The sequence below is a fragment of the Mus caroli genome, chromosome 11, assembly GCF_900094665.2.
Source record: "Mus caroli chromosome 11, CAROLI_EIJ_v1.1, whole genome shotgun sequence".
Taxonomy (NCBI): Eukaryota; Metazoa; Chordata; class Mammalia; order Rodentia; family Muridae; genus Mus; species Mus caroli.
In genome coordinates, this window is record NC_034580.1 from 65743468 (window position 1) to 65766566 (window position 23099).

Genomic DNA, 23099 nt, shown 5'->3' on the forward strand with positions numbered 1-23099 from the left:
GCTCACAACCATCCGTAACGAGATCTGGCGCCCTCTTCTGGAGTGTCTGAAGACAGCTACAGTGTACTTACATATAATAAATAAATAAATCTAAAAAAAAAAAAAAAAAAAGCCATTTTATCAGCCAGGCAGAGGCAGGCAGATTTCTGAGTTCAAGGCCAGCCTGGTCTACAGAGTGAGTTCCAAGACTGCCAGGGCTACACAGAAAAACCCGGTCTCAAAAAAACAAAAAACAAACCCAAAAAAGAAAAGTCATTTTATTAAAGCACTGGGCCTACTGAGGCTCTCCTGGGGATGGCCAGGACAGGGTGCTGTAGTCAGGGATTCCTGACTTGAGAACCCAGAATACAAGCCCTGGGCCAGCACTTACTTTTCTCCAGCAACTTTGCGCAATAATTTAGCCTCCGTGCCGTTCACCTCCAGCTCCCAATCTCCAGACATCTTGGGAAGGGACTTGTGCTTCTGGATCTTCTTTTCTTCCTTAATTTCATCAGTCAAGAATTCAACGAAGGCCTTGTCTCCTAAAAGAAAAGCCAAGATGATCCAGAGAGAAAAGCCGGTTGCTTTAACCGATAGACCCGGACTGTATCTATTCTTAAGGCTGTTCTACGACGCTAGCCCAAATCACTCCTTAAAACGTCCGTTTCTCACTCTATAAAAACAGCAGGATATATTTACTGAGCTGAACTGATATTTATCATCGCCGGGCGAGATGGTTATTTCTTATCATGGACTCATTACTATTACTTCCCATATAAAACAAAAGAATTCCCAATTATCCTCTTTCTCGTCCCAAATGACATAACCAACAACCACACTTTGAAACCACGACCCTACGGACCTTGCTAAGCCACATTTCCAAGACGCGAGAAGGGGGTAGGTTGCGATCACGAGGGTCTGTTCCAAGCTGGGTCGCCGCACTCCGACTAGGGTGCGTGAACCTTACCTTCCGTGTGCAGAGCGCCACAGCCGCACGCGCAGGGAACCGGGGGCTGCAGGAGGCCAGAGCGCCGAGCGGAGCCGGCTCGTACGCTGAGCAAACCGAAGGGCCGGAGGCATGGCCGAGGCGCGGGCTGCAGGAGATGCCGAAGCGGCTGGGCCGGGATAGTGGTTCGGAGGCCCGTGGCGGCGGCGCCGAGGGCGCGGGGCACGCAACGCAGCAGAGGGAGCATCTCGGGGCGGACACGTGCAGAGGGAAGGACGACTGGGCCAAGGCACCGTGTGACCTCGCGCGCCGCCGGAAGCACCGCCCTCGCCGGGGGAAGCGCTTTCCACCCGAGGATTGCAGTCATCGGGGCCGGACCGCGCCCTCTGCTGGGAACCGCCAGTGCAGCCGGGGAGGCCTTGGACTCAGCTACCTTGACCACCATGTCGCCCTTGCTGCCCACTCTCTCCAATTCACCTGCTTTTCTCAATCCACACCAAGCTTTGTTACAGTGGAATGCGTTCAGGTTCACCCCAACTCGCGCAGAACCATATATTCAAAGATCACTTAACGATCTTCTGAAACCGTCTAGTTCTAGAAAGCTCAGGCTGACCTGCATGCAGCTGCTGTGGAGTGGACATCCTGGCCCCACGACATTAGACCCAGAATCCCAAGAACAGGATGTTGGAAACCTTTGCACCCCCTAACAATTCATGGGCCAGTTTTAATAGACCACCAGTTTCCTGGGAGCTGGCTTACATCATAGGAAAGGCCCTTGGTCTTGCAACGATTATATGCCCCAGTATAGGGGAATCCCAGGGCCAGGAAAGGGGAGTGGGTGGGTTGGGGATCAGGGGGAGGGGGAGGTATGGGGATATTTGGAGAGGAAACTAGGAAAGGGGATAGCATTTGAAATGTAAATGGAGAAAATATCTATTAAAAAAAAGAATCAAGGATAACAGGCTGGAGATATGGCTTAGTGGTTAAGTGCATTGTTGCTCTTGCAGAAGACAAGAGCTCTATTTCCAGCATCCACATGCCTGCTCACAACTATCTAACTTCAGTTCCAGGGCAGCAGATACCCAAACACTCATAGGTATTAAAAAAAAAAAAAATCAATCAATCAATCAACCCCCCCCAAAAAACAAAACAAAACCCAACCAAATCACTCACACACACCCCAAAACAAACAACAAAACCCCTGCTCATGCATTATAGTCCCAGCACCTGGGAGGTAGGCAAACTGATTTTGAGACCAGCCTGGTCTACACAGCAGGTTCCAGAACAGTCAGAGTTGCATGAAAAAGACTTCTCAAAAAAACAAAAGTATCGAAAAACCAAAAAAAAAAAAAAAAAAAAAAAAAAAAAAAAAAAAAAAAAAAAAAAAAAAAAACCAAAAAAAAACAAAAGTAAATGCTGGATACCAAGACTTATCGAATGAATGGCAAGAAGAATAATGTTTAATATTCTAAATAGCATTCTTTAAATAAGGGAAAGGAGGCCCAACAAAAGAGGCCACACAGATCATTATACAAGATTCAGTTTTTATGGATTTGATAGTCAAAAGCAAATTTCGAGCATTATATTCTAGAACTGTTCTTTTGAGACCAGAGAGAACAGAGCACATGTCCAAATCCGCTCGTCAGTTTTCTACACTACAGCAGTCTATAGAGAATTGTTTCCCCACCGGTATAGTCTAGTTTATGTGCTCAAGGAATGGCATCTTAGATGTACGGCCACAGTTTCAAACAGACCCGGAAGCTGGAGCACAAGGATTTGTGCCACAGTAAATATTCTGCTCTGTTTTGGAATCTCGTTTTAAGAGATGCAAATGTTCTCACAGGGATCCTGGTAATGGAACTGTTGCCCCAGGTGTCGCAGGCCACGGTTACAGAGAAGACAAACCCCTGCAGCATGCAGGGCTGTTGTGGAAGTTCATCTGTCTGTTGGAGGCTATTCCGTCCAGGCTGGAGTCTTCAGGTTGGAGAGTTTACCAACTTGAAAAGTAGCTTAGGTTGTACTGCAGCAAAACCACAAAACATTTCACTTTCTTAAGAAAGCTTGAAGAGCACTGTCCCTTTGGCTGAAGATAAACATTAATTTCTTTGTAGTGATCTGTGGAGTCAGAATGGGGCTCCCACCTCATGTAATCCCTGAGCAGCTGTGTTGAATAGTAATTTTTAAAAAAGCTTAATAAAAAACTAAATATTCTATTAAAATCCTTCCACAATGTTAGAATGATAAACATATTTCTGTACAGAAACATTAGGTCCTTAGAAACTGTATCCATTACTCCGTTTTCTGGGAAGTCCCAGTCCTCTGCAGCAGTCCCTCCAGGGTAAGGTCCTAGGCCTCACCCTGGAGCCAGTCACTGCAAGCTACTGTTCCCTTGACCCAGAAAAGACCTCGCTAGTTTACTGTTAGTTTACAATGGAACAGACACTGTTAATTGCTGGGGAACATATTGCCTCCTTGTTTTCTTTAACTAGCACAATGAATGTTCTTTTAAAATACAAAAGTTCCTCTTCCCAAGCAAGGCTAAATAAACCTTGCATAAATACAAAAATGCACTGAAAAAGAAAGCACATTCCGGAGAGCCTTTCGGAAAGTTGATAACGTGACCATTTTTATCAAAAGTCATGAGCACTCAAACAATCCTAAGCACTGACTAAAAGCTTTGCCCACGACCAGGGTTATGTAAAGCCTAGACCAGACTCAACAGACATAGCTGTGAACCAATGAGATCCTGGCAATGGAAGTGCCCAGCTAGGCTAGGCTCTCTGGAAAGAGCTTGTTGGACTCAAAGAAACTGCCCACTGTCTTCGAAGTGCCTTGAAGGCAGTTTGGCCCATTTGTTGCTTATAAACAATACAATTCATTGTATAAATGAGAAAATCTCAGTAGTACAGATGTGTTTGGGTCAATTAAGCACAATAAAAAGGGCTAAAACTCTTCTCCCCAGCCCCCATGTTCAAACATTCTCTGTGAAAGTGTGTTCCCTCCCTCCCTTCACTTAGATACAAGGCCTAGCCCAGGCTGGCCTAGGACTTTCTCAGCTGGGAGTGATGATAGGTAAGTACTACCAAACTGGGGAATGTCTGCTCCTAGTAATCAGCTAAGATGAATCTCTTCCAACTGGGAAAAGGATGCAGAGGCTTCTCTAATTCCCTCTAACCAATGCAGATAATGAAGGTTTCAGAGTGGTGACTGGTTAGGAAGCAGCAAAGCTAATTGTCCCCAGGTTTCCACAAAGACAGACCACTGAAAATTAATAGCATCAAAAATACAAAGACTGGCCAGGTGGTGGTGCACACCTTTAATCCCAGCACTTGGGAGGGACAGGCAGGCTGATCTCTGGGTTTTAGGCCAGTGTGGTCTATAGAGCAAGTTTCAGGACAGGCAGGGCTACACAAAGAAACCCTGTCTCAAGTGGTTTACCCCTTAAGAAATGAACAAACAAACAAACAACCCAAACTAAGACTAGGTGTAGGAGAAAGGACAAAGTGACCCTCTGGCTTCCGAGCTGTCAGGCACCTCCTTCCTCTCCCCATCTAGCAGCTCTGACTTGAACAGACACTCTCCCCTCACAGGCACACATTTGTAGGTGCTCAGTTAAAGGGAAAATCACCACGGGGCTTCAGCAGACCACTGCACTGAAAAGTTGGCTTCCTAGTCCCAGGAAACCTGCTGGTCTCCTGAAAGCACTGTTGGGGACATGCAGCCACAGAAGCACTGGGGACCATCCAAGGAACTACTTGCTGGCCCCTGCTTGGAGACAGACAAGACAATGTGCTTCATCCTAAGCCATAAGGGTCAACAGGTCAGAATATACCTTACTCTGGAACTGTCTGTGGGAGTCAATTTTTCAATTTTCTATTTAAAAGACATACAGGTAGACATTAAAGTAGAAGTGAGGGCTGGGGATTGGCTCAGTGGCAAAGTGTTTTTTGCATAGCATGCATGAGGCCCTGGGATCCACGGGAGAGGGAGTAAGAAGTGGGGAGAAACATTTCAACAAATTGGATCTGTAGTCTCCTATGGCTCCTCCCCCAGTCATGAGAGCTCAAGGGACTGTGCTGTACCTAATTAGTATCACAAAGCACAATGGCTCACAAGTCACTGATTGTCTTATCTTGCACCAGGCAAGTCTCTGTGTCACATTTTGTTCATTTTCTCTAAACTTCTTTACTCTGAACTTGTAAGTCTTATCCGACTCCGGCATTTGAGGAATCTGAGGCTCAGGAGTTAATTCAGTCACCCAAAACTGCCTGGTCAGACCCGAGGCACAAGCCTCAGCTTCTCTTCTAAGTACGATCATTCTGCACGGGTGAGTCTGAGAAGCTTCAGCAATTCTTTTAAGCTCTTGGAGTCTGGAAGTCTGGCTGCAAGCTTCTGTTTGGAAGACAGCTGTGATCTAAGGTCCAGGCCCAGCCATGCTGGCAGCATCCTGGGACGGCTCAGTTTCTGGCCGTTCTCAGCTTCCTCCTGAAGTAGTCAGGGGCAGCCTCGTAGAGCCACTCGGCATCCACCACACAGAGGTCACGCATGTAGCATTTGTTGGTGTAGAGCAGTGAAGTGTAGACCACGCAGGCAGGCTTGCAGTGGAAGAGGACAGATGATGGGTGGATGGCCACCGGCTGATGTGTGTCTGTGGTGGCATAGGTGCCATCTGTCTGGAGTTCAGCAGTATTCATAAAGAGGCTGTGAGCCAGGCAACGGCGGACACTCTCCATGTCCCCTCGAGATGACATGATTGGCATTGACATCTGTTTTAGAAGACAGAGAAGACCTCAAGCATTAATTCTCCCCAGCACTGCACACACACTGCACACTGCAGCCAACACAAAGTGAAATTTCGACTGGCATTCAAAGGAGTCACTTCCAATGCCTTAGGCAGCAGCTTGGATAAAAGGTAAAGGATGAGGAAGGACATGGATAAGGGAGGAGAGACTGAGATGAAAACTAAACTAAACAAAAAAGGAAAACACCAGCCTAGGAAAGGTGGGAATGGGAGAGAGACATCTATATAGGCTGCACACTATGTGTATAGATAGATAGATAGATAGATAGATAGATAGATAGATAGATAGATAGATAGAGGCTGGGTGTGCCAAGCAGCAACTTCCTCTGAGACAAAACCACCCAGCTGAGGCCACTGGGAGATCAACCTGAGGAGCCACTCATCTGCCATGAGGCTCACTGATAGAGACTCTGACTGTCTCTGTCACACACACAGCAGCAGCCCTCCCCCAGGCAAGTGAAGACTTGGTGGGATTCGAAAGCATAGAGACTGAGCCTCCTGGAAATCACAGTGCAGAGGCTGTCTTCCCCCTCCTCACAACACACCACAGACAAGATCCCTCAACAGAAAGGCAGCCATCCTAGGGTGAAGGAACCAGGGAGTCTAGAGAGCAAAGGCTGCCTACCCCTCCTCACTACAGACAAGTTCCCTAGCTAGAAAAGCAGCAATTCTGGGTGTATGAATTAGGGAGTCCCTGCAGGTGGAGAAGCTGCTGGGCTCGGACACTGCAAAACTGAGTGCAGCTGGTAGGGGCATCTGGAACACGAAAAAGGGGAGCCACTAACGTGACGACAGCTTCAGCAGACATGGGACACGTGTTCAATCATGCTTGCCACAGGCATAAAGCACAGGGAAGACAGGGCAGAGGTTCCTTTCTCTTCATCCCACACTGGGCAGCCTCCAAGTTTCAAGCATACCGTGAAGTTATTACATACGGAAGACCTTGGTTTAAAAATGTTTCCCTGGTGTTTTCCAACTGTTCATTTTACCTTTTAGTAGTCTGTCTTTCTTCTCTACCCCTCCCCTTGTTTTTTACATACAAGGTTTCTTTGGGTAGCCCTGGATGGCCTAGAACTCAGAGATCTGCCTGCCTCTGCTTCCCAAATGCTGGATTAAAGGTGTGCGCCATTACCCCCGGCAAGCTCCCCCCCCCCTTCCTTCTTTTAAATCAGAGAATAGTTGTAGTTTCTAAAAGTTATACACTGTGGTCTCTCTTTTCCCACCTGTTTGAACCTGTTTGCTCAAGGGTGGAGTTTCTTGCTCATTCGTTTTGCCACGCCCACTGCTGGACCCTGTCGGCTTTGCTGCTTGGAGGCACACACGTGTTCGTCCTGCTACTGGACCCCGAGTTACTTGGCGGGAAATTGGGATCCCTCTCCCTTCCTTTATAACTGAATGTTGGAATTAGTAAAGGGGGGCCTTAAACATGGAATCGTCTTGGCCCCATTCTTTCTCCCGCCCCGTCTAGCTTCCTCTCTTTTCAGCTCAAACTGCCATTCTCAGTTAAACCGTTCGTGTTGCAGACTGCGGGCGGGCCTCAACAATACATGAGGTCCAGGGTTTCATGCCCAGCACCACCCACACAAAAGAAATGTAAGTACACTGTACAATGTAAACTACGTGAAAGACAAGCTAATTGGCTCAGCAGAAGAGCATTGCCTAGTGGGTTCAATCAACAGTACTAGGGTGGGATGGGAACTGAGGAGGGGGAGGGGAAAAAACCCAAACCACCATGGACTTCTATGAATAAACCATAATTGTGAGGGAGAAAAAGTAGAATTACGAGTAACTTTTATATTCTTGTGTATTTAAAAGGTTTTCTATAACTAGCATGTTATTCATACCGCTGGTGACAAGCAAGGACCCCCACAATATAACAAAGACTTTCCATGAAGGGGGTGCTACCTTTAAGCAGATTTCTCTCAGCTGTGCTCTGACTTCAGCTACTAGCAGCATATTCTTGCTGTTGACAAAATTCTCTTTGCACCAGTCCTGAATAGAAGAAAAAGAGATATCTTAATCCTCTCATTTCTATGCAGAGGAAAATTGAGCTGGATGGCACAGCTCAATTTTGACACTACAGGTGTCAAAGGAATATAGGAACACACCTTGATATTGAGAAGTATGAGCTAGGAGAAATATGAATTATTTAAAGTAAAACAAAGATTCCTGTCCTAGGGTCAGCACGAAAAAGCTATAGGCTGGGGTGCATGCACCACCATACCCATAAAGGACGCGTACCTCTAGAACATTATTAAAGACTAGTGAGAAAAAGACCAGGAAACTGGAGAAAAATGGGCAAAAGACACAGTAATGCCCAATACATTTATGTAAGGATGCTTGTTTTGTATGGGATGGAGGCAATGTTTAGATCAATACAAACAGATTACACAAGTGGAGACTGGAATTCTCCCATACACCGGGAGGGACTGATGGTCTAATAAATGTGTGCTAGCTAGGTGAAGTTGAGCCACAGAGCACAGACCAACAAGTTTATGCTCACTTGCTGGCACCGCAGAATATTCTCTCTGGGGCACAAATAGAGCTGAGCAGGAGACACTGTGGTGATGGAAACAGATGCAGCTGAAAGGGCAGGCAAAGCTAATGGTTCCTTTTCTGTTTGTTTTGAGACAGTTTTACTATGTAATGTAGTCGATCAACTGGAGTCAACCAAGCCCTGTTGAAAGCATGTCCTTAGTGCCGGGTGTGTGCCACATCGCTGTCTGTGGTCAACTTGGGTTACATACATAAGCAAGACCCTGCTTTAAAGACAAACGGATGGCATCCTGTTGATGGAACACACAGACCAAAGGCAGAACAAGTCAGTAAGGAAGGACTCTGAGATTTTTACTGCATTGGCACCTTTTTTATTCATTTAAATATAAATTGAGGGCCAGCAAGATGGCTCAGCTGGTAAAGATGCTTGCTGCCAAATCTGAATACCTGAATTTAAACCCCATGCACCCATACCCTGGAAGGACAGAACCAACTCCTACAAGTTGTCCTCTGATCTCAATAGGTGCCATGAGGTGCATCTGTATGTGTGTGTGCACACAGCCATGCACACTTCAACACACACACACACACACACACACACACAGAGTCACACAGTCACACAGTGCAAACATAAATAAACAAACAAAGGTAAATACAGCAAAGTTAACAAATGCTAAAATTGCTAAATGCTAAAACTGTGGGGTACCATTTTTGTTTTTAAAAAATGCACATTAAGGCACAATTATAGATTTATTAACACAGAGAGAATATATTCCCATTTTCCATTTTAGTATAAGGAACTGAAATGACTTATCAAAAACCAGTATAAAATTTGAGCAGGTAGGCAAGAAAACCATCCTGTATGGCTTGAATATTCTCCAAAGTTGCAGTGAATCCCTACCGCAAAACATTTAAGTGGAAACTTAATTTAATTATGATACTTGTGGGCCAGTAAGATGGTTTTGTGAATAAGGTGCTTGCCACCAAGCCTGATGACCCAAGGTCAAGCCCTGGAACACACACAGTGGAAAGCAAGAAGGGAAATTGTCCCCTGACCTCCATATATATGCCCCTCCTCCCCCAGAGCTTTAATCTTAGCACTTCAGGCAGATCTCTGAGTTTGAGACCAGCTTGATCTACATAGTGAAATCAGGACAGCCAGAGCCAAGCTGGGTGGTAGATCTCTATGAGTTTGAGGCCAGCTGGGTTTACAAAGAAGACAGCCAGGATAACACAAAGAAACCCTGTCTCACCAAACCAAATCAAATCAAACCAAACCAACTTCTAAAATAAAAAGCTAGGCGTAGTAGCACAGGCCTTTAATCCTAGCAGTTGATAGGAATAAGCAGGCATACTTTGGAAATTCAGCCTATATAGAAAATTCCATGCCTTGGAGTTACGTAGTGAGAACCTGTATCAAAAACAAAACCAATTTTAAAAACTTAGGGGCTGGAGAGACAGGTCAAGGGTTAACCCTGCCCACCCTTCCAGAGGACCAGGCCAATTTCTAGCACTCACATGGTAGCTTACAACCATGCCTGGGAATCTGACGCCTTCTTCCAGCCTCCACAAAAACAGCAAGCATGTGGTGCCTAGATACTCAAAAAGGCAAACACACAGACAACAGACACACACACCAATTTTAAAACGACATCTGGAAAATGACTCGGTTTAAAGGCCAAAAGATAGAGCCCCATGACTGAATCTCCATTGGTCCCTAATTAGCAGAAGAGGAAGAGCCCAGACACACAGATACACACGCTGCCTTTCTCTTGCTGTGCGATGCTGTCTATCTTGAAGCATCAGAGAAGACCCCTAAGTCTTACCAGTCTAGACCGTGAGACAAAAGAAATCTTTTTTGTTTATTTGTTTTTGTTTTTTGAAACAGGGTTTTTCTGTGTAGCCCTGGCTGTCCTGGAACTCACTCTGTAGACCAGGCTGGCCTCGAACTCAGAAATCCACCTGCCTCTGCCTCCCAAGTGCTGGGATTAAAGGCATGGCACCACTGCCTGGCATTTTTTTTTTTTTTGGTTTGGTACCTGCCTTCAATTGAAGTACTGAGGAGGCAGGGGCAGGTGGGTATCTATTCATTCAAGGCCAGCCTCCAGGCCAGCCAGGGGCACAGAGAGCCCTTGTACCCTTACTCCTCCTCCAAAAAAGGGGATAATTCTAGTGGCTAAGATAGTCTTTAATTACTCAACTAATCTGTCCACAGAGTCTACACAAGCAGAACCAACACCTGAAATAACATTTTTAGGGATATCCCAGTATTTACACATCTGTGTGTGTGTTGTGTGTATGTGAGAGAGATACAGAGACAGAGAGAGACAGCCAGACAGAGAGACTCTTTAAGATGATGTGGCCAAAAAACCGACATACTTAAAAGTACATGTCTGAAAGCATGAGGAAGGCTCACCTTATTCCCACCGATGTTTTTGAAGGTCCGATAGATATTGAGCAGGGTAATGTGATCCCCCTCACTGGATATGAACTTCTTCCGGACACTCTGCACCTCATCTCTCCGGGCAGGAGGGTTGTAAAGGACACTGTCCACAGACAGCAGGGAGACTATGGTCAGAATCTCTTCTGTACAGTGGAATTTGGAGGACAGGAGGATAGTCTGGAAAGTAAAATTTAAAATGCACGAGTCAAGCTTCCTATCTTCTGAATAGTGTTTCTGTATACTCTCTTGCAGCTTCCCTTAAAGTAGTACGGTGGCTTTAACACCATAATGCTGTGTCAGTGCCATTCACATCTTTGTAAAACTGAAAGAGGCCGTCCCCACAGGACTCCAAATCTTTGTGGGTAGGATTGTGACTGATATCTGAGTCTCACACACAACATAAGTCAGCACTGTATGCAGAGGAGGGGTGATGTGCAGTTTTTAAGAGAGGTTAGTTCAGAAGCACTGGCCATGTCCTAACCTGTAAGGCAGAGAAAGAGCAATGAGGAGGAGGGGTCATTTACTTTGGCAAATCTGGGCTCTAAAGGAAATGCTGCCATCTTTCTTCCGATTGGAGTCAGGGTAAGCTGGTCATCCTTATGGTCAAGAGCACCTAACAGGTCCAGCTGGGCAATGGCCGCCTCAATGTGATCTACAGGAACAGAGACATAAAAAGGAGCCACAAGTCCAAAACATGGAGAAGATGCAGCTAGTTGAGTGTGTCTGGGAGCTGCTGACTCTACAAACACCAGGACCACCCACTGTCCTCACACTGTTCTAAGCTGAGTGACACACTAAATAGCAATACGTGGTGAGAGAACAGTTACATGGGGCGTGGGGTGGGGTGGCAAATGGTTAGGCAGAGGTCCAGGGACTTGGCTTCCATGGTGTGGTAGCATCACACAGATGTTGGCTATGTTACCATTATACTTTATATTTATTATTTCTTTCTAGGGATTTCAAAATGGAAAAAAAATATGGCATAGAACAGTGTATTATATGTTCAGTTTGTGTTCTCAAAGATTTACACATTCCCACATGCACAGACTTTTGTGTGGAAAAGAGCCAGAAAATGTGTCTTTGAGAGAAGAATTGGGCTGAGGTTCAGAGTGCGACCCGGGTCACCTATTGACAGTTTATCCTCTTGATTAACAACTGCATTTCCTTAAAGAAGAGGGGATGGCACTGTGATCAAGGTCCATGTGCAAAAGATTACCAACGAAGGGCAGGGACCAGTCAAATCTCAGTTTAATGCAGAGATCTCTGCCCTTTCGCTGGGCTTCAGGAGCATCCATGGATGCCTGATGATGCTCCCTGGTCCCTGCACAAAGCACTATAACATGGAATCAAATCAGCAAAAGAACAGGACCAAAATGTTTTGTCCCTCCACACCAAGGTACTTTTCTTGGGGTAAGACCTCCTTTGCATTGTCTGTCTGTCTGCCTCCCTGCCTGCCAGTTTACCTGGAGAAGGTTTGGACATGAAGTCAAAGGTGAGCACATTTGGGACTTTCATTGCTAGGAGCTGAAGTATCACACTGGCCAGGTTACACCTGTGAGGGAAGAAATGAGGGTCATTCATCTGTCTCTGACTCCACTGAGTCAAAACCGTTCCCCAGAAAGCATTAGTGAAAGCTCTTGGCAGCCCAAGAACAGGAGCAGGTGGGAGGAGAGAGCAGGATGCATGACAGTGTAGGTGACCTGGACCTACCTCTGGATCTCTGGCACCGTCATCTTCTCGAACTTCTCAAACTCGTCCTCAGTGTAGAGTCGGTAGCAGATGCCACTGTCCTCTCGCCCAGCCCTGCCTGTGCGCTGCCAGGCTTGGGTCTTTGATACTCTCTGTACAGCTAGTACCTCAAGACCACTGTCTGCAGGGAGAAAAGGGCCATGAGTGCCTGGCTTCATCACAGAAGCAAACTGTTTCTAGAATGCTGGCAGGAAGAAATGGTGCTGAGTACCACTGAGTGTTTCTGCAACACAGGGGTCAGGGAAAACTTGAGGCTAAGCAAGAAAGCACAAACCCAGGTTGCTCAGCCACTTTAAACCTCATGGTGACGTTGAACTCAGCAATGAGTCATGTGTGAAATGTTAAGGAACACATCACAACACTCTCTGCAAGCAAGGGAACAGGAGAATGGCTTTAGAACTTTGGGATCCATCATGGGATGGCCAACTATCCCTGCTGCTTGGCACCGAGGGCTCCTTGGGGATGTTGGTGCTGAGACAGTCTCTAGCTAAGTGAGAAGGCTGGTCATATATCAACCAATGACGGCAGGGTTCTTTATCACCCCTCCCAGCGCTATAATATAAAACAGGTCATGTGACATTTACTTCCTGGAAGTAAAAGACATCAGTTCTCTCAAGAACAGGAATATTGTGTGTCAGAACTAGAGATCTACACTTTGTCACCGGACATGTGTGAAAGTTGACCCCTCCAGTGTTTAGTAGAAGATGCCAATTAAATATTGGGTAGCTATAATAATTAGAGCAGCCCCAACTCCTCTGTAGACTAAAGCAAGGTATGAATCAGAAATGTGTAAAGCTGACTTCAAGCCAGCTTGACCCTTGCAGGAGACAGCCAGTGCTTCCCCTCTATGCTTGCTACTCCAGCCCAGAGCGCCTGTCTCCTTCCCGGGAAACCTGAAGTCTACAGCAGCCACAGTCCAGTGGCCCTTGGAGAGCCTGTGACTGGTGCCAGGCTGTCCCTGGGCTTCTCCCACCGTTCTCAGCCAGCTTCCAGTGGGTTTCCAGATCTCAGTACAGCCCTGATCTGTTCTCCTCAGGTTCTCTAGAACCGAGTTCTTCCTTCTCTACACCTCCTGCCTTATTACGTCTCCTTTATGGACATGGGTGGGAACTGTTCCTGTCATTCAAATCTCAGCTCCTCACAAACATGAAATGTTTACTAGGGAGGAAATGGTGGGGTTACAGCTCTACCCGCTGCTCACTATGTAATGTACAGGAGACACTCATGAGCTCCAGTTTCTCACCAGGGTTATACTTCTTTGCTTTAACCATGCCCGTGTCAACTACATATTTTATTCCTGTAATGGTTATGGAGGTTTCAGCGATGTTGGTTGAAATGATCACTTTGCGATAGCCCTAAAAGGAGGAAGAGAACCAAAAAGCCATATGACACACACATGATTCAGAAGTTGAAAACATTCTCACCATGCATTTCCACAACTTGCTTATGATCAAGAAAAGGTGATTTCATTGTTAATAGTAGTCATACCAATTTCAGTTCTCACACTTGGTAAGGGACAGAGGGACAGGGAGGACACTGGTCCCTTCTCTGAGGTCCTGAATGTTAATTTGAGGCAATGAGGTGTACTGGATCAAGTTAAATATTCAAGGCGAGTAGATAGATAGGAGTTGGAATCCTGGCCCTACTGTGTGCCTTAAGGAATTCCCACCTCTCTTCTTGGGGGCCTCAGCGTCTCTCATGGCACTCCATGAGGATGACAAGTGGCCTGCGTGAGTGTCAGCACTGTGTCTGGCACAAAACAAATGGTTTATGGGCAATGAGTTTAGACCAGAGCTTAGAGGAGCCACTCATTCTTCTTTCAGTCTCTATACCTTATGCCTTCTGTCATCCTGATAGCCATTCCCCTCCTCACAGGCCAGCTCTCTCTCTCAGCTGACCTGGTACCCGAGTCTCCTCCTTCCACATCTCTGGATAATGGTACACGGACAGATCTGACGTGATGCCCAGTGATGTGGCTGGCAGAAGGTGGCAGGCTCACCTTTGGGGCCCCTTGAAAGACTCGAAGCTGCTGTGAATAAGGCAGGGAGGCGTACAGAGGAAGGACGAGCATTGAAGGGCAGCCATCTGGGAGGTGCCTTGCGATGTCTCTGCAGGTCTTGCTCATTGCTTCGATCTCCTCCTGACCAGTGAGGAACACCAGGATGTCTTGAGAAGAAGGGGCTTCCTAGAGAGAGTGTTTATGATGGTGGTATTTCCAGGGTTTTTGTTTTCTGTTTCACTTTTTAATTATGAAGATGAAGCAAGTGTGAGTGGCACCGCCCTGGGAAAAGATCCTTACCAATGGTGCACAGAGCTGCTAACATGAGAGCCAGGCAACTATGATTGGAAACCAAGTAAGGAACTGTTGAAGGGAAACTGCTTTTGTAAGATAATAAAAGCCCAATCAGAGGTGAAGAAATTCTGTATAAAAGGTTGGTGAGATGGCTCAGGGGGAAAGAAAGATACTTGCTGCCAAGGATGCTGGCCTGAGCCTGTTCCCAGGACCCATATGGTGGAGGGAAGGAAACTCTCTCAGGTTGTTCTCTGACCTCCACACAGGCACTGTGACTTGAGTACTGCACCCTACCATATACACAATGAATAAATAAGTGCAAAAAATAAGTTTTCAGTTCACAGCTTAAAAATATGGAACGTTCATGAATTTGTGTGTCATCCTTGCGCAGGGGCCATGCTAATCTTCTCTGTATCGTTCCAATCTTAGTCTATGTGCTGCCGAAGCAAGCACACAAACAATAATTTTTAAGAGCTTCTTTCCCTTCTTTTTCTTGTGAATGTGGCGTGCACATGGAGTGTGTGTGCCTGTGCTCCTGTGTGGCCAGAAGATACTAGGTGACGTCCTTCACCTGCCTGCCTGAGGCAGGATCTCACTGAACTGGAAGCTTAATCTGAGCTGGCGCAGGGGTAAAGGTACTTGCTGGTCACCTATGGAAACTTACTCTGAGCTGGCTCGGGGTAAAGGTACTTGCTGGTCACCTAAATTTGAGCTCAAGGACTCATGTAGAGGTGGAAATAGAAAACCAACTCTATAACGTTGTCTTTTGAACTCTACATGTGTACTCTGCCCTTCCTCTAACACATTGCACACATGTGCATACACAGCAGACATCCTCCTCTGAGGAGAGACAATACATTTTTAAAATAAAATTCTAAAAAAAATAATTCTCTTCTGAAGTTGCTTTTGGCAGTTCAAAGAGGCAGACTGGCTTTTTTTTTTCTTTTTCAAACATTACCAAGTTGACAGTAAAAATAACTGTTTCCATCCCTTAAAAGAAAAAAAAAAAAATCACTGACCTAAAATGACAAAGATGAGAAACAAGTGGGTTCAACTCATTTTTGAAAGGTGGAAGACAGGGGATTGGGACTGGTTAGGGGACAGCTGCTAAGGAGAATAGTGACAAGAAATGTGAATGGAGGCTGTGGCTCAGTGTAGAGCACTGGTCTAGCATGGGAAAAGTGTACACCAGCAGGAGGACGTCAAGCAAAGCAACTGTTCCACGTGGATGGAAGCACAAATGACTCGAGAGACAAATTGCACACAACACACTTCATGACTACCATATAAGACACAGTGCATCATGTGTCACACTGAAGGCTTGCCCAAACTGGTCAGTCCAGGAGAGGGACAGAGGGCTGCTAACACTGTATCCTCCTAATAGAGTAATTACTGATGCTGGATTTAAAGACCATTATGATAGAGATATGTTGGAAGGATGGTGAACACAAGAGGATTGGGAAAGAACATGTCTTACTCCTGGCCTATTACTTTATGAAATATGCATAATGGTGAATGATGATAAATTAAGAAACATTAACATACACAGGGTATTTTAAAATTCAAAAGCAACTTTTACAGCAACTGTTGAATCTATTTAGGATTTATTCCCAGCTAGAACTCATTATATAGACCAGGCTAGCCTCAAACTCAGAGATCTACCTGCCTTTGCTCTCAAGTGCTGGGATTAAAGGCGCGTGTCACCACCGCCAGGCTCAACTGCTGTTTTAAACTTAGATTGTTAAACTAAACCCCTTGTTTTCTTGAGTCTAGTTCTCAAACAGCCACGACTGAACTCAAGCTCTCTATGCAGGCTAGGATGGCCCTGGACGCTTGATCTTCCCGCCTTCACCTTCCATCAGTGCTGCCGTACCAGCTTTATGCAGTGCTGGGGATCAAACTCAGGGCTTCAAGCATGATGGGCCATCATTCTACAGACTGAGCTACATTCCCAAACCAACTGCTGGTTTCTAAAACTTTCAACTATGTAAGCAATACTTAGGTTAAGATAAAAATTGTTTGTCTTGGGCTGCTGAGATGGCTCAGCGGGTAAGCACTGACTGCTCTTCCAAAGGTCCTGAGTTCAAATCCCAGCAACCACATGGTGGCTCACAACCATCTGTAATGAGATCTGACGTCCTCTTCTGGAATGTCTGAAGACAGCTACAGTGTACTTAGATATAATAATAAATAAATCTTAAAAAAAAAATTGTTTGCCTCTAAATTTTCTCAGGAAATTAATATAAAAATTAAAAAGTCTATACAAAACTAACTAAAACAATAGGATTTAATCACTCACAATCTTTTTTGTATATATATGTTTATGCACATATATGTACCATGCATTGAGGCCAGATACCCAATCTTTACCTACCACTCCCCATCTTACTTTTTAGACAGGAGTTCTCACTGAATCTAGAGCTCACAGACTGTCTAGGCCAGCCAGGCAGTCAGCTCCAGGGATCCACACGTCTCCATCCCTCCCTCCATGACAACCACCGAGCTTCCGATGCACGTCGACACGTGGCTTTATACATGAGTGCTGGAGATCTAAACTCAGGTCTTCCTTCACGCTTCTTCAGCAGGCCCTTTACCCACTGAACCATTTCCCAGCCTTTGATCATTTGCTGTAATTTTTAATAAAAAATGTAAAATTTTAATTTAAAAGAAGGTATTTTGCAATATCTAAAAGTTTTGAACACCTCAGGACATGTGTGGTGGTATATACCTGTAGTTCCAGCACTCAGGAAACCTAGCAGGAAGCCAGCAAGTTGGAAGCCAGCCCGGGTTACATGACAAAATACACTTGTATCGCATACTAGGTTGCAACATAGACTGTACTTTCCTTGACAGGTCCCCATAGAAAGAAAGCACATGAATCACTCTTCTCACATAGGAGAGCAGAGCTTTCTGGCTCAGAGGAGGATGGCTGCTGATTAGAGTTGAGTTATTTATTAATTTATTTTTTCAGAGAAAGTAAGAAATATCATTGAAAGAGGAAAAAAAAAGATGTAGCAAATGAGCCTTTTTTTAAAAGGATCATCTTATTATTTATGTATGTATGTATGTATGTATGTATGTATGTATGTGTATGTATGGCACATGTGTGGAGGTCATAGGAAAATTGCGTGTCACCTCTTTTGGTCATGTGGATCCCTGGGATTGAAATCAAGTCACAGACTCAGAGCCAAGCGCCTTCCCTGCTAGACATCTCACTGGCCCTCAAATGAGCCTATTCTAGATGATACAATTCACAAAGCTGTCAGATTCCATGGCTTTTCTTTCAGAGGCTAACTATTCTCACTATCAACTGTAAGGGGAAGCAGAATTTGCCAGGGATTTTCACCCCTCTCCATACCTGGTGGATCTGGAAGACCGAGACAAGAGCTGCATGCAGGTAGTCCTGCTGAGGCTGTTTGGTATAGAAGATCTGGATTGGATGCTGCCGACCCTCAAGGTACAGGACAGGGGCTCCATTGAAGTACTGAGAAAACAGGTCGACATCCATGGTAGCTGACATCACAATCACCTACAGAAAATGAGGAGGATGGGAAGTAAGCATGGGACAGCCTGTCTATAAATGCTCAAAACATGGCGGAGGCCAGTGCTGCTCCCACCAGGGTGAACTTTCTCCCACGTGCCTGAAGCAGAATGGGGAGGAGACACACCCTGGGAAAAAAGGCCTGGTCCTTAAACACTGCCCACATACTTTGAGAGGCAGTTTCCCTAGCTCCTTTCGCCTCTTCTGTGCAGTCTTCACCACTCCAAAGAGCACATCTGTGTGAATAGTTCGTTCATGGGCCTCGTCCAAAATGACACAGCTGTACTTCCGAAGCAAGGAGTCTGAAATTGCTTCACGCAGAAGCATGCCATCTGTCAGGAACTTGATCCTGGTGTCTTCTGAGGTGACATCCTCAAAGCGCACTGTATAGCCAACCTGTGAGAAAATATGACTCCTTTATTCATTAAACATTCACTGAATACCTGTTGACTGTATATCCAACACTGTCCTCAGCAATGCGGTGAACTGAGACCCACAGCACTCTGGCTGCTCCCTCAGGAGTGTACTGTGTCTACAGAGAAACACTGCAACGAAACATCACAAAGAACTAAAATCTACGGCAAGCACTACGGAACACTGGGTAAAAGCACTGTCCTTGAAGGCCTGACAATATAAGTTCAATCTCTGGAGCCCAGAGAGATGAGAGATCCAACTCCCAAATTGTCCTCTGACCTTTATAGGTGACACACCCATATATAATAAAAATATGAATCTGACTCCAACATAGCTCCAAGACTCATTCTAGATACCTACATATAGTAAGAAAGTTATAAATTTTTACAGAAATATACATATGTATGTATATATAGTAGACTTAAAAGAAGTTTCCGAATGGACATGATAACTGCATGCCTGTAATCCTAGCACCGTGTAGGCAGAGGCAGGAGGACTCTAGTATAGGTCTATATATTAAGTCCCATGCTGACTAGTGATGCAAGTGAGACGCTGTCTCAAGAAAACTCAAAACCACCAACAAACAAAAAAATGACATGCCTGAAGTCTTAAAACACATAAATTAGGGGTAAATCGTCCAGCTTACTAGCAGGGTACTTGCCACGTATGTGCGAGGACCTGAGTTCAATCTCCAGCACCATGCAAGTGCTTACAGGTACATCTAACCTACAGAATCCAAATTGAATTACCAAACTTGCCAATACCTATGAAATCAAAGCTGATAGTACCAAGAGTCACTGATCTCTCGAAAACGCTGAGATTAACCTAAATAGCACTGGCTATTTATTTACTTAAAAGAAGCAAGCTGCTGGACTAGGTATTGTGGCACACCCTGCAATCGCAGCATGCAGAAGGCTAAGGCAGAAGGACTGAGGACTCAGGGTACCAGGCCAGTTTGTGCTACATACTGAGTCAACATAATGATGTGGGTGGGAGGGGGAGGCAGAGAAAGAACTTGTTCGGAAAAATAAAAGGCTGGAGCACAGTGGGTGCTAGCTACTTAAACAGTACTCATAGCAAGTAACGCAATGAGGTACCAGCTTCCCGAGTTCAGTCCTCTTCTCATCTGAGACTCTGGTGGCAAGAGAGATGGCAGCCACTCGACGGGGCTGGGTCACAGCGATGATGCCCTGGCGGCTAATTCCCCCTTCATAGAGGTACTGTGGGATCTGAGTTGTTTTCCCAGAGCCAGTTTCCCCTAGGAGAGAAGAGAAACTCTTATTCAAATGAGACTAAGTGAAACCCACCAAATAAACAGCTCACAGTCAGAAAAAATCTTAAAAGAAAATACTGAGTTGCTAAGCCTCAGGCAAATGGGCACCTGGGAACGTGGCTGGCGAACAGCCATTGCCACTCTTTCCCCAGAGGCCCAATCACATTTCAGACACTTTTAGAATGGGCTGGACATAGTGACAAGTGCGTTTAATCACAGCAGACAGAGATAGGAGGATCTTTTTGAGTTCTAGGTCAGCTTGGTCTACACAGTCAGTTCCAGGACAGCCAGAGCTACATAATAGACAGACTGTCAAACAAACTGTTTATATAGTTTGGCTCCAAATTCTACTTGCTGAAATTGAGTCTAAGAAAACAAAGATGTTTTAATTTAATTTGTCCCATGATGGCAAAAACAAAATGAAAAACAAAACAAAAACCCCAAACAAAGCTGGAAACATGTATAATGGTAGGTAACTGGTATAGTTACAACAGATAATGAGGAATGACAGTCACATAGCTTGATAAAAACTGATATGACGAGATGTCCATTCATAGATTGCTTGCCCTTTGCTCTGGCTGCTGCTTGCTGCTCTCGTCAAACCTTCTGCCTCTGTCTACCCTACTGTGGGTACAATACCTACCTGCCTCACTAACTGGCAAGTTCAAGGATGAGTCAGCCTGCAAGCTGTCACCCTCCGGGCTGTACCAGGGGGCTTCATCTCTAGGATCCTTAGTGCCTGCTTCATCTCTCTCCTAGCACTGATTATTCCAAACAGTACAGAAGTACTTTTTTTGTTTGTTTGTTTTTCGAGACAGGGTTTCTCTGTGTAGCCCTGGCTGTCCTGGAACTCACTCTGTAGACCAGGCTGGCCTCGAACTCAGAAATCCGCCTGCCTCTGCCTCTGCCTCTGCCTCCCAAGTGCTGGGATTAAAGGCGTGCACCACCACGCCTGGTTCAAACAGTACAGAAGTACTTAAATGTTTCTGCCCTAACTCCAGAGGGCAGACGCTCTCTTCGTAGGCTTAAACACTGCACCGAGCAAGCACTCAATCAAAGTTGTTTCCTGTGTATGTCTGTTGGTACCTCTAAAAGCACCTGATTAGAACAGCTCAGGAAACTTGCACATCCTTCTTTGCCATGGCTTATCCTCTGTAACAGGTCCATGAGTCTTATATTCTCTTCCAGCTCCCGGCCTGCTTCTGACCGCTCACCTTTCCAGACTTAGCCAAGGCTCTCAGACCAAGAATCTGATTATCCTGCATTTTCCTGCTGAACCCTCCACACAACCTCAGACATAGATCAATGCCTCTTGTGCATCTTTCCCACTCCTATTCCAGGGCAACTGACTATTGCTAAAATAGAATATGCCAGCCATACAAACAGAGGGACAAAATTCACCTGGGCATCAGCTCTACAGTCCATCTTGTTCCTGTTTTTGCAGCCTGTCTTCTGTCTCCATCTCCCCAAAAGCCTCATACTTGAGGCTCTGGAACTTTTGTTTTCCTCAGATCTCTTGGATCTTCTCAAATGTGACTTCAAAAGAGACAGCCTTTCTCCTGTGCCAGGTGGGCTCTCCATAACTCCTGATGCCCAGGACCACGCCCCCATCTGTGACTATTTACAAGTGCCTCAGCTTCCCTTGGTTGGCCAAAGCAGAAACCTGTTTCCACTGCCTTCATTCTTTCACCTCCTAATTACTCCTCAGTCCAACGCCAGATCTGTTCTTAAAAGTTCTTTTGGAAAATCAATACTACATATCCAACGTGCACCCCCCCCCCCCAACTCCACCATGTCTACATATTGTTATGGGACTTCCCTCCTTAGCACTCTATTCCACTGACTGCCAGCACTCCAGTCTCTTTCTCGCTTATGACATTCCTTCAGGAGCTCCTCTATCGTCAACACTGTAGCAAAGCCACTAGAAATCGGCCCCTGCCTTCCAACACTGCAAAGTTCTTCTCGTACACAAGAAATTGGTTCTCGCCAACTGAATTCTTTCTGGCGCCAGTCTCTCCGTCCTCCCTTAGAATGACGGTCCCCAGGGACCCGCTCCGCAGCTGCCTCCTCTAAAGCCTTGGTGAGGCCCATCCTGCAAAGCTCGCTCAGAGCCTCCGATATGCTCCCCACGTCTCGTCACGGAAGGCGGGTATCCTCAAACTCGCAGAGCGCGGTCAGCGCCGGCAGGGTAACTCTGTCCGCCTCTTTCCAGAGGTCCCTGTCCACACCGGCACTGAAACCCTTTCAAGTTTGTGGAAGAAACCAACGCAAAGAAAGTGAGAAGCCCCTAAGAAAACCCGCTCTCGCGCACAGAGCCAGGGATCTAGAGCAAGGAAGATCCACCAAAGCGGTCACTCACCGATGAGGACCGCGTTGTCCAGGTTTCGGAGCTGAGCCAATAGCTGCCCCCGCGCCCGGAAGATGGGCAGACTCCGGCGCTGCAGCTCCAGGGCCTCGCGGTAGGGACTGGCCGAAGGCTGGGCCAACGGCGGCGTCTGCCTCCGGCCTCCTCCAGCTCCGCCGCCGCTGCCGCCAGCCGTCAACAGCATCACTACTCGCCTCCCGGGAGGGCAGGAGCCCGGCCGGAATCTCTTAGCGGGCGGGAGGCCCGCCTCCTCCGGCATGTCGGGAGGACCGCGGCTGGAGGCAGGGACGCAGACAGTTCCGCTCGGCTGGGGACAGCAAGCGCGCACCGCCCCTTTCTCGCCACGTGCAGGCGTGCTGGGCGACCACCGATGACCTCACAGCCGCCTCCTGCCTTGAGGAAAGGAACTGCAATTCCCAGCATGCGCTGTGCCTGTGAGAGCAAGGTCGGAGGTGCGACCGAAAAAACGGCCCGAGTAACAACAGGGGACGATAGCTGTGTGGTTCCCTAGGGTCTTGTTGCGTAATGACGTTGTCCTAAACTCTCATTTCTATCCAATAAAAATGACTGTCCCATCTCGGCCTCCAACAATCGTCACGTTTTAAGGTAATTACTTATTTTTGTAAATCTAACGAGGAACACAAACATTTACTCTTCTAAACAATGTACGTTTTAAGGTACCCACTGATAGCTCCGATTTATAAATGTAGAAAGTGAAATTTTCTGAGACTAAAGTCATTTCGGATGCTGCAAAGAATTTAGAAAATGCTACTAGTGAATATCTTAAGTTATGGAAAGG

General features: G+C 46.2%; 2 protein-coding genes and 1 non-coding gene across 3 annotated transcripts in view; all 3 read right to left on the reverse strand.

Moving 5' to 3' along the window:
* The window catches only part of C1qbp (complement C1q binding protein), a 5456-nt gene extending 4214 nt beyond the window's left edge, over positions 1 to 1242 (reverse strand). The window contains exons 1-2 of the mRNA XM_021177021.1: positions 947 to 1242; positions 371 to 521 (exon numbers count right to left, since the gene is read on the reverse strand). Of these exons, the coding sequence (XP_021032680.1) occupies positions 371 to 521; positions 947 to 1172 (377 nt within the window). The 5' untranslated portion in view covers positions 1173 to 1242. The remainder of the gene's footprint in view (positions 1 to 370; positions 522 to 946) is intronic.
* Positions 1243 to 2355: 1113 nt separating this feature from the next.
* Positions 2356 to 22872, reverse strand: Dhx33 (DEAH-box helicase 33). Its single transcript, XM_021177154.2, has 12 exons — positions 22295 to 22872; positions 19760 to 19920; positions 18417 to 18644; positions 18066 to 18236; positions 14414 to 14599; positions 13658 to 13769; positions 12376 to 12535; positions 12129 to 12217; positions 11190 to 11317; positions 10639 to 10842; positions 7632 to 7718; positions 2356 to 5691 (listed from the first exon to the last, which is right to left on the reverse strand). Exons 1-12 carry the CDS (start codon positions 22557 to 22559, stop codon positions 5383 to 5385), a joined length of 2100 nt encoding a protein of 699 aa, XP_021032813.1. The 5' UTR covers positions 22560 to 22872; the 3' UTR covers positions 2356 to 5382.
* LOC115032590 lies at positions 15055 to 15160 on the reverse strand. Its single transcript, XR_003838235.1, has one exon. It is a non-coding gene; the product is annotated as a U6 spliceosomal RNA (small nuclear RNA).
* Positions 22873 to 23099: the final 227 nt, after the last annotated feature.